The following is a 12,031-nucleotide window of genomic DNA, read 5'->3' as shown; positions in this document are numbered from 1 at the left end:
CCAAGTTTCGAAGATGCTAAAAGAGTAAGCTTGTACAATTACAGTTTATGCAAAAACGAACCATAAGTGTGGAATTTTATTTGCAGCTTATGCCTTTGCTGAGCTGATTGACAACTCTCTGTCAGCAACAGCATACAACAAAGGAGTGAGGAGCATAGACATTAGGTTGGTAAGTACAGGTATTTTAGTCTCTAGCCATTACATTGGATTTGAAATATCTTTTCATTTGTTATTAACAGAATGATATCGGTTTTTCACATCTTTCAGATGTTTGATGAATCACAAGGTAAACATGCTGTAGTCGTGATTGATAATGGGAGTGGTATGACATCAAAACAGCTCAACAACTGGGCCGTGTACAGGTTGTCCAAATTTCTAAGGAAAGACAAAGAATTTGAAAGGTTTGTGTTTAGATTTTAATTTTTACATTGAAAGTTAAATTTACATCAAACCAAAACCTTAAAATATGTAGAAAAATACTGTTTTCAGAAGCAAAAAGTGATGTTGGCTGCCTTAAATTAAGATAAGATCACTTTATTGGCCATATACAATTTCTTGTATTAGTAATTTGTCTTTTTGCATACCCCAACTTGCTCTCCATGAGACACACAGACAGGAGTAGGATTCCTCTGCTGGCTGTGGGATACGAACTGGCAACCTTCCAGCCACAAGTGCAGATCCTTAGCCACAGAGCCACCGCACTGCCCGGTTATTATAAATTAATCTGATTAGATGATTTCAGGCGTACCTGGATGATGTTATCTTGTTTTACTGAAAACTAAATTATTATTTTTTTAAATAGTGACCATGCAGGATATGTTCGTCCTCCTCCAGTGTCTCGCAGTTTGAACAGTGATATATCCTACTTTGGAGTGGGTGGAAAGCAAGCTGTATTCTACATTGGACATTCAACCAGGGTAACTAAGGAATATTAAACTTTATTTATGGTTACATTCAGGCTGAATTCTGGGCTGCACATGAAGGTTGAGTATAATAATTACAGTTATCTTTTAAGACTGTTTTTCAAATGGGATATAAACCATGAAGTATAGATGTTATTTGATAATTAGCACCTTACAATTTCTTACTAAAGCATTTTGCTTCATTAAACTTAGTGAACAAATCAAAATAAACACAGCATTATAAGAAATTTAGTTAAATAATGAGCCACTATACTTCTTTCCAAGCACCTTTGGAGAAGTGTTTTATCGTGCCACTAAGGCATTTGACATGCATAAATGTACAAAGACCCGGTGTTCAGCATTTGACTTAATATCTCTATGACTTCTACTTCAAGGTGCTTAAGAGTGGCTCGTATCACTTAACATTTAAATAACTTTGCTAAAACTTATCAAATGCATACGCTTTCTAAAAGCTACAGAATTGTAAATGTGTATGAAGCTTTTTAAAATGAGGCAGACATCGTGTATAAATATATGAAACTGTCTCAGTATGTGATGGAAATGTGTGTTAGATTATAAGAAAATAAATTCTTATGTAATGTACATATTCATTTGAAAAAAGCATATTGCAGTCTTGACAATTAATTCTACTTGTGTGTCAAATTATATGAGCCTAGACCTGGGATTTACCACTCATGCGGTTGTATAAAATGATGTCATTTCACACCGTTGTTTAGATGATCAGCAAACCACCCGAATCTGTGGATGTTCATGAACTTATTCTCTGTAAAGACGACTTTGAAAAAAGAGAAAAGAATAATGAAGCAATATACAGTGGCTACATTCGAAACCGAAAGGTAAGCGTGTTATAATTGTTATCATGAACATTGGCAAGACCCACATGAGGGAGTTTCCCAGCTGCTCACTTCCCTAAGACAACAACAGAGAAGAGGCCTGACAGAAAATCTCAGCTGTTTGATTAGTTGAACGTCTCGTCATTGTAGGGGTAGTGCTGCAGCAGTCCAAGATGTTACGTTCTTGCAGTATTATCCAAACCTGAGACTGTTTTATTTATGCCAACTTTTGAGGTTAAAGACTTGGTGTTTTCTTTTCCCTTCTGAAGTATTTTTTTAATTTGCTTTGCATTTGTCCCTCCAATAAATGTCACCTTCATCATGTCTTTGTTCTCAGTTAAAAGGGAGGTGAATATTTGCATTTTGGCCCCTCAGTTACATCTTAAATAGATGTAAATCAAGAATGGTAGGCCCAGTCTGTGTGTAACTTGTCGTGGAGTACACCACAGTGGGTTTTGCCATGTTCCCAAGCAGTCTGAGTTTCCATCTACTGTATAATCGGTTATTGTGCTTTCCTACACTCAGGTGACACTTTATTTTTTAGTCTGATTTGTGTTTCATTTCCCATAGTGTTTAAATTAGCCATTCTTCTCCAGCCAGGTGATTCATTTCACATTACGTCTGATGATGAGAGGTTTTTGCACGGTATTATCATGGAGGAATCTGGAAAGGACAGTTTTACAACAGTAGTGATAACTGGAGTTCTGCAAGATCATATCCACTACCTGAAAAACCACTTTCATCTTTGGACCAGAGAGCTTGCGTGAGTTTGTGACTGTGTTTTTGTTGAGGTTTTTTCGGGCTATGTGCATTTAAAGTATGTAGACTTAAAACATTTTTTTTATAGAGATAGGTTTCCCTTCTACAATCTCTCCACCTTAGTCTGATCCATGCATACAAGAACAAAGATTGTTGTTGGCTTTGTGGGTGTGAATTTTGCCACCTGGGTATTACTTTGTGGGTTACTGGTGTACATATTTATTCAGTTGAATCCAGGTTTAGCATCTGGAGCCTGGGTGGACTGATAGGAGTATTGTTGGTTGGTTGCGCAACAGTGATCTCTTTGCAACTTGCTGTTTGCCTATGTTTAACATTATTTTTCTTGTCAGATGCCCCTTTAGGCACTTTTTACTGCATGGAAATTTTAGATCACCTTAACACATAGCAGGTTTGGAGGAAAGCTTCATGTTTTTTTTTTCCTAGAGAGTTGGTACAGTGATTAACAATTTGCAATTAAACTTTGGGGTGTATAAACTTAGAACCACGTTTTTTCTTTTTTTCAGGCATGTTTACCATTATTATGTTCATGGACCCAATGGAAACAATCTGAATGCTACAGTGAAGACAGGTTTTGTACAGAACATTGACATTCAGGTACTAGGAGTGCAGTAAAACTTAGTTTTGTTTGGACAAAATTTCAGAAAATCTCTGTTACTCAGTTCATTTCCCCCCAAAAAAAAAACCTTTTTTACCATTAAAAGTGAATTGAATTAGACCTTTAGAGCTACATTTTTGAAAATGTATGTATCACAAAAAAAACTATTTTTAAAGGCTTAAATGTACATTTAAGAAAATGCACAGTAGAATGTTAAGTGTGAGAAAGTGTCCGTATCAGCTGGCTGTTGATGACTGAAAATATGTACTTTTTTTTCCTAGATCACCATGTTTGAGAAGGGAAAAGTTCCAAAGATAGTTAATCTAAAGGAGATAAAGGATGATATGCAGACTCTGTACATCAGTTCCTCAGTTGACAGTTTTGAGTTCAGGACACGTGTGGAGGATGAAGGGGTTGTCGAAGGAATTATCAGATATCACCCTTTCCTTTATGATAAGGAAACGTATCCTGAAGACCCATGTGCAGTAACAAGTAAGTGTAACATGTCGCGTACAGTATATCAGTGGTTCTCACACTTTTTGGACCAAGTACCACCCCTGGTCAAACGAAAGCATCCACTTACCACCTACACGTCATCTTCTCATAGGAAACAGACCAAGTCTCTGTTTCTCCAAGAATCTCCAAGACCAACCTGAGCGTGCGCGCACACACACATATAAGAAAAATAGCACTGAGCACTTGGACAATTTGGATCATACTGCCTTTTTGCTGTTTTTCTTGTACCCGTTTGCTAACACTAGCAGTGCTGTCTGTGTCAGGTTCAGCAACAGAGCTAGTGTCGGTAGCCGATGTATAATCCTTCTCGTACTCAACAGATGTGCGTGATCTAAGTTGGTCTCAGTACTCTTGGCGTCTATTCCTTTAAGCCATGACAGAATACTTGAATGTGAGGTATTCATTTTCCATCAGTTGTTCTGTTGGCAAATGTGGTGCCGTTGGAGAAATTTTTCCCCGTTTCCCCTTAAAAGACAGTCAGGTGTCCGTCTCAGAAGTTAAAAGAAGTTTTTATTTCATGTGCATGGGAGTGAAACGCACAGAGATGCTCTCAAAGTAATTAACCAAGAACAGTCCTTAAATATTTTTCTGTTATCCATCGCTCTTTCCTGTGCTTACAAGATTGGCAGTGTTCCAAAATCACGCACATCCCCCTACCTCCCTATGTGCTAAAGATAACTTCTTTTAATACAATTGGTCCCTTAGGTTCATAGCAGGCATTCCTATATAATGGTATAGAATTCAATAGTAGCCGTTGTGCCCACTCAAGTATTAGTGCGTGCTGTATCGACATAGCTAAGTACTTGGGCGGCGTATTTGACCCAAACTAATTTTATTAAAATAAAAAATATGAAAACCCGTCTCAAGCTTTCTGAAACCGATTAAGTAAATTCTGGGTGAGAAATCAACTATTTTTAATTGTTAAATTTTGAAATCCCAATTTATCATTGCACACAACGAATTACCAGAGTCATCTGTCGTACCACGGTTTGAGAACCACTGATAGATAAAAAATACCTCATCAAATGTATATAAAGCATGTTTTTTATTCTCTCTGCAGAAGTCTGCAATGACATTTTTTAAATTCTGCATGTACAAACTTAAAACATTATTATTATTATTAAATTAGTAATATAGTCTATCAGGATTAAACTTAGGTAACAGTTAAGAAGTTTCTGATTCAAAACATGGAACAAACTGAATGCTGTAGTTTATATATTTACAGCTTTAATATCTTACATAGGTGTTGCAGTATTGGATTAAATTCAAATTGGATATAATATAAATAGTCAAACTGTTCAGGAAAGTAGATGAACACAACATCAGAAATTTGATTATATGACCTGCAGTGCTCATTGAGTGTAAAAATGTGCTTTTCTAAGTTGGATCAGATATGTGATGAAAACAAACGACTATAATCTTAGAGATGATGTAGGATTCATAAACGTCTGTGTATTAAATTACTTTTGTGCAGTTGCAACTACTTTGTTGTGTTAATTTATTCTTTATTATCTCTAGTACAGAATCCTCAAAAACCTGTGAATTACATGCAGACAACTCTTTAAAAATTTCATGCATTGCACATTGGCCCACACATTTGTGTGTTTCCTTTTTTCCCCACTATCCAAAAGGAGGTGGCCCATTTTGTTTCTGGCTTCACATATTCTCACCAGTATTGTAAATGCTGTAAATTGCACTCTAGCCTTATAGTTTAATTTAAAAAAAAGCCACAGTGTGGCAATGTGTTATACCATTGTGATATAACTCTTGTTGCAAGTTAACTACTGTGTAAATCAAAGGAACACAGTGCTGCTATTTCAGAACGAGAAATATTAAAACAGACTTGTTTTCATACCTCTTTTCTATATTGAAATGCATTTGCTTTTTCTATGCTTAAGTACCAGACAAAAATCATATGACCTGCTTTGTGAATGGCGCATAACTTTGCAGTCCTGTGTTTCAGTTTTCAGGAGATTGTATATCAGCAGTGTTTTGTTTACCCTAAAATGCTTAGGGTCTTCTGTTTAGGCAGATCTGTAAGCCAGTGTATATTCAAGTAAGAATTTTCATCTTATAGTTATATACTGTAGATATATGTAAATATGTATATCTGTATCCCATAGATACAGTAAGTAGATGTAAATAGAGCATATTATATAACATTATGGTGTTATGAATGGATGTATTTCCCTTTTTACCAAAGTTTCACCAAATTACTGTACCTAACTGTAGATTGAAAAATGGAAGCCTGGAAAGTTTTTTTTTTCCTTTAGAAGCACCTGACGTTGATGATGAAGAAGACTGCGTCATCATAAATAAAGAAGCCCGGGGCAAGAGGCCTATATTTGAATGCTTCTGGAATGGGCGGTTGATACCTTACACAACAGTGGAGGAGTAAGCAGCTCATGATTATTAATGAATGAACGTAATACACTATTTAATTTTTCTGCTGTTACATTAATTTTCCAAGTTATTACATTCAAAATTCATTCCTTTCTCAGCTATTTCATTTGGTTAAATATTTAATTAATTGAATTATGTGTTAATGTCATTAACTTTAATGTCTCTATATGTTAATAGTATACAGCTTACCAAATCCTTCGGTATCAGTAATTCATATGAAATTTGATAAAGACGCTTAACAGGTCTTTGAGATCCTGAGATGTTGTTTTGCAGGAACACTGCACATTTTAGTTCCGTAGGATCCTTTCTGAAGTGGCATGAGGAAGAGCTGCCAGGTGAAGAACATGCATTATGTGAATCCGGTTCTGTCTTTATCTTTTCAGCTTCGATTGGTGTGCCCCTCCAAAGAAGAGAGGGATAGTGCCTTTGGAGTGTTACAACAGGATTTCGGGTGTTCTGTTCACCAATGACAGATTTCAGGTGAGCACTAACAAGCTCACATTCATGGACCTGGAACTGAGACTGAAGGACAAGAGCACCATCTTCACCCGGATCTTGAATGCACAGGTACGTTTATGTGAATATTTTTATTCATTCATATTTTGAGTTAATATGGGTGCAGAACTATCACCATTTAAATTGTTTTGATCCTGACCTTGTAAGACGCATATATAAGTAAATACACTTGTGCTCTGCCTTTGGCAGTAGATACATGAATCTGGTTTTGAACTATGTACTCAAATACAAATACATTTGTAGTAATACCTTGGTATAAAATGTAAAAGCATTCCATCAGATTTGTTTTTATATTACATAACCAGTATATTAAAAATTCAGGTTGTAACACAATATTTGCAAATGTTTGGTGGGGGTGGCAATGTGTAAATAATTTCTGAAGACACTGTAATGGTTACATTTGGAATAATAAGCCTAAACGTATTATCCCTAATCTTTTATTTACATTGATTCCTTATCAGTGGTGGTTGAATAATGTATAACTTGATGCAATTCCATATAGACAGTTTTATTTCATTAAAACACTCTGCAGTATTATATGTACAGTATATGTTTAGCAGAATTTGTACCTGTACACTAACCTGAAGTCTACCTGTTGGAAGGGTTTTGGTTGGTATCCATCACTACACATCCCATTGGACTTTGTGGTCATTGTCACTTTTTCGAATCTCAGGCACCACCTGTCCATGGTTCAAAGAGGTTTAGAGGAGATTGTACATGATTCAGAGTCAGGAAGGATTTGACAGAGATTCAAATTGCAGGGTTTTTCATGGAGTTGGTTGTCACCTGCATGCTGCATGTTTTAAAATGGTCATGCGATGAAAGCAACTTGTTCGTGTTTCCCTTAGTGAATGAGAACTGTAAATGCATCAGCTTTGCACTTAGTTTTTTTTCACCAAGGTCAAACATTTGCCTTAGTGAAATGATAAATTTCCAAATTATGCAATTTAAGACATTTTCATTCTCAGTGCAATATCTTATCACAATGTTAGAAATTGTTTTCTTTTAACACTACAAATTTGCCAACAGGCATGGTCAATTTTATGAGGTGGCGACAGATTAGTTATTAGGCAAGAGGGTAGATTTTGTTGTTTTTCTTGTTCTCGTTGATGCAATGCAATGTTTTTTGCATCTGTTCCGATTTTGGACAGGTGTGAACAGGCTCTGAAGATGTCTGCATACTAACTGACATGCTGTTATATTGTATTTTGAAGGAATACATGTTAAGGTGTGTTCTGTGATGAAAGCAAAGACTTGATAGTTGTGAGGGAACTTGTAAAGCTGTTGGCAAAGATTTGGATATTTAACATTTGGATCTGGATAATTATCAAAAATTTGTTATTGATCTTACAATTGACTTAGTTTGCTAGACACAAGTCAGTTTACCTCAATGAAAGGAAATGGAACTAATATATATTACTTACAGTAGGCATAGGACTTTCCATAATATCAAATTAAGGTTAATAGATTACCAGTGAATGGAAAAGAGTTTTGCTGTGTTGTTTATAGTTTTTTAACACAAACTTTTATCAAAATTCTTTTATATTTTGCATTACATTTTAAGACAGAATTGATTTAAACGTTTCACTGTCTTTAAAATGACAGTGGTAAATTAAAAATGACTGCAGAGACAGTATGATCCACAATAAAAATGAGTCAAAGTCAAAACTTAATTTATAAAATAAAGTAGAATATATGATAAGAACTAAATTGCCCTGTTATGTTCAGGCAGTAATAATAATTGTTTACACTTACATAGCGCTTTTCTGGCCACTGCACTCAAAAGTGCTTTACATTACATTAATGGCGACTGCCCTCCACCACCACCAATGTGCAGCCCCACCTGGAAGATGCGACGGCAGCCATAGTGCGCCAGAATGCTCACCACACACCAGCTATTAGTGGGGAGGAGAGCAGAGTGATGAAACCAATTTATAGATGAGGATTATTAGGAGGCCATGATTGGTAAGGGCTAATGGGAAATTTGGCCAGGTTACACCCCTACTCTTTTCGAGAAACGCCTCAGTTTTACATCTTATCCGAAGGACAGTGCCATTTTACAGTATAGTGTCCCCGTTACTATACTGGGGCATTAGGACCCACATAGACCTCAGGGTGAGCTCCCCCTACTGGCCCCGCTAAGACCTCTTCCAGCAGCAACCTTAGTTTTACCCAGGAGGTCTCCCATCCAGGTACTGACTATGCTCACACCTGCTTAGCTTCGGTGGGCTGCCAGTTGTGAGTTGTAGGGTGAAAAATAGTCATCACAATTTTAAGATGGGCCCTGCTGTAGGTAATGTTTGTTTTGTATTAACAGGAGCAGAGAATTAAAATTCCCAAGGAATTCACTCAGTGGCTGAAGGAATGCCATGAAAAATGGGACAAGCAGATTAAATTTTCTGGTTTCAAAGGGATAATAACTAGATCAGATGTTTCAACAAAGAAAATGCAGAGCCCTTGGGCAATATACACATCAATTGACTGGGATGGGAAAACATTTCAAGCAGGTCAATTGGTAAGTATTTTCTGCATAAAAAAATTTGATTTAGGGGAATGCAAGGTATTAAGAAACTTGTTTTTAAGTTCTATAACTATGAACAAGTAAATGTTAATTCAATTCTAAAATAATAGGTGAACCACACTTTGGCTGTTGAGCCTTCTTCAAGTGACACATTTAAATATTTTGTAAACTATTTAAATTGTTTAAAAATGCATAAGCAGTGTTCAGTTTTCAGTAGTATTGTATTGCAGGCATACTATTATGATATTACTTACATGTTCATAGGTACTACACAGTTGTCAGCGATCGCCAGAGAAGTCGGTGATAGATTATATCTGAAATAACCAAATTGAGATTTTGAATTTGAAATGTAGAGTGAGAATGTTTACTCCTCAATGAATTATTTTATTTTTAATGTAGCAACATTTGAACAAGCTTATTGCAGTCTTTTCATTCTGACTTGAGTATGAGTAGAATTGCTTGTAATGTTGAACTTCTGAAAAGGCTGATTTGAGCAGTGTGATTTTATGTCTTGATCACAGCTATTGAAATTAAGTTTAGGCCAGGCTGTTTCTACCATGAATGATGTAGCTTAAAAACGTTGGCAGAATCTTGGCCATTCATTAATGCAAAGGTCTGTATTATTTCTTAGGTGAAATCGATCAAAACCCAGCCGATTTTCTGTGGCAGTATCAATCAATTTCTGCTCTACGGTGATCATGAAGGAGATGTGTATGCCACTGGAGGAGAAGTACAGATCTCCCTGGTAGGATTTCATACTTGTAATTGTGCACCTCTGTGTGACATGAGCGTGATTCAGGCATCTCAAATATACCTGAAATTCAGCACTTCTGAACCATGAAAGACCGATTTGAGGCTAAATATCACACATTGTGTTTCAAATGACGGTCATTTTTGAACATATCCAGGCTTATACGAGACTTCTGATTTAGCACGCTATAGATACAATCTTGTTGTCTTTTGGACTTGCTGATGACTTGACGTGATGTTAAAAATGCACAAGAATGTAATTACTTCTAGGATATAAAAATCCATTAAATGCCCAAATTCCCACTTTAAATCACCAGATATCAGTAATCATTTGAGACAGTAATGTGAAAATATGCTTCCCATGCGTAAATGTATTATGCTGGAGGTGCTGCTGAGATTAGCAAGCAGGGAGTGAGGCGGTGTAAGGACTATCTTTAGTAAAGGTAATGAGATAACAGGTTTGGCTGGTTGGTGGAAGACTGGCAGAGAAAAAATTAAGGAAAAGAATCTCCACTAGATCAGTGTTTGGGAAGCTAGTCAGGTTTGTCACGGTCAGAGACTGAGCTAGCTCTTTGCAGCTCGGTGTCAGAGTGCCAAACCAACAGAGAAAAAAGTTTAAATAGGCTGATTAATTATGTGATCTATTGGACGATTGACTGCCTGATTGAAAAGTAGTATCATTTGCATGTGGCTGCTGGAGACTGTTGCCCTTTCTTGTGGTAATGGGAGCCTGAAAACCACTTTTAAAACATACTCTGTACATTTTACTCTTATTGTGGTCTGAAATGCACTCATCAATACTGATTCTTTCTAACCCTGAAATATAGAAACAGTTTTGCAGTTCCTCTTTAATTTTCTGATTTCATTATGTTAATTGTTAAGTATATTTAATGTATCAAAATATATTACAGTGTACTGTACATTATTGACTACCTATCATGGTGAAGATTGATTTCATGATGATTATACTTTTACAAAAAGTGACACAATATTAATACCCTGTACATTAAAAAATAACATTAATATATCAGAAGTCCATAATAGATGGTTTAACAAATGAATAAGGAAAGTATTTTGTAAAAGATGTGTAATAAAAGGTTAAAAAAAAAGCTGTTACCTCAATGCTGTACTATGTAGGGCAGGTTTTCTAAGATGCTTCTTGTTAAGGTTTTGTTTATTCTTGAGTGAGGAATATGGTTGTAAAAAGTTTCAGATATTTGCAAGATGAAGGACAGGTTTGTTACAGTGTGTAGTGAAATATGCAGAACCCACAACCAAAACATCAGGCATTGGTGCAAGAATCTTATCAAAGTAGGTCATGAAACATTACTCAACGAAACTGATCTAAAATGGTATGAACAGCAACACTTGTGCTGCAAGCGTCAAGTATTTTATTTTATTTTCAATACTGTGTATATATAGTATACCGTACAAAGGAACAAGTAATAGGTTTATTCCATGGTGAAAAAAATAAGAAAGAAAACGCAACGTTTCGGCCATGAGCAGAAAAGGTATTAAATTTCAGGCGAAATCCTTTAGAGATGATACTGTATGTCAATGACATCTGTAAAGGAATAGAAGGTGGTTAGAAAGCCTGGTCTTGGAACAGATAGCTGTGAAGAGACGGAATGCTGGTTTAGTGAGAGAAGTGGGCAAGTGGCCCAGGGAGGAAGAAAAGGTATGACAAAGAGATCTAGAAAAAGATTTAGAGGAAGGCATAGTGGGTCGCAGCAGGTGTAGGCTGTAGTAGTTCAGGCGGGTAGTTGCGTAGGCTGCAAAGGAACAAGTAATAGGTTTATTCCATGCTGAAAAAAAGAAGAAAGAAAACGCAACGTTTCGGCTGTGGAGCCTTCTTCACACCTTTTTTTTCAGCATGGAACAAACCTATTACTTGTTCCTTTGCAGCCTACGCATGCTGACGCAGCTACCCACCTGAACTTATACAGTATACAATGCAGGTTGAGCATTCCTGGTCTGCATTATGTTCTTATTTCATATCTTTAGTAAGGTACCTGATATTTTGGAAAAAAAACATTGTGAACAAGGTGGTAACATCTGTTCTGCACCCTGCTATTTTAATTCTCTTTTCTGTTTCCTGTAAATATGGCTGTTGTCTTGTCCAAACAGGGCAGTTCAATAATAATTGTATTATTATAGAATATCTGCACAGACAGTGCATTTTCCTAATATTGTG

The 12,031-nt window shown here is 36.3% G+C and overlaps 1 protein-coding gene across 1 annotated transcript in view; it reads left to right on the top strand.

Annotated features, from left to right (window-relative positions):
- Positions 1-12,031, top strand: part of smchd1 (structural maintenance of chromosomes flexible hinge domain containing 1) — a 60,099-nt gene that overhangs the window by 9,122 nt on the left and 38,946 nt on the right. Inside the window, exons 4-14 of the mRNA XM_015354452.2 lie at positions 87-169; positions 268-401; positions 803-917; positions 1,640-1,759; positions 2,353-2,519; positions 3,040-3,130; positions 3,413-3,623; positions 5,921-6,041; positions 6,434-6,617; positions 8,884-9,081; positions 9,719-9,832. Of these exons, the coding sequence (XP_015209938.2) occupies positions 87-169; positions 268-401; positions 803-917; positions 1,640-1,759; positions 2,353-2,519; positions 3,040-3,130; positions 3,413-3,623; positions 5,921-6,041; positions 6,434-6,617; positions 8,884-9,081; positions 9,719-9,832 (1,538 nt within the window). The remainder of the gene's footprint in view (positions 1-86; positions 170-267; positions 402-802; positions 918-1,639; positions 1,760-2,352; positions 2,520-3,039; positions 3,131-3,412; positions 3,624-5,920; positions 6,042-6,433; positions 6,618-8,883; positions 9,082-9,718; positions 9,833-12,031) is intronic.

This window comes from Lepisosteus oculatus, chromosome 6 (genome assembly GCF_040954835.1).
Source record: "Lepisosteus oculatus isolate fLepOcu1 chromosome 6, fLepOcu1.hap2, whole genome shotgun sequence".
NCBI classification, from domain to species: domain Eukaryota; kingdom Metazoa; phylum Chordata; class Actinopteri; order Semionotiformes; family Lepisosteidae; genus Lepisosteus; species Lepisosteus oculatus.
Note: the sequence above shows the minus strand (reverse complement) of the source record. Positions and strands in the feature narration are given on the sequence as shown.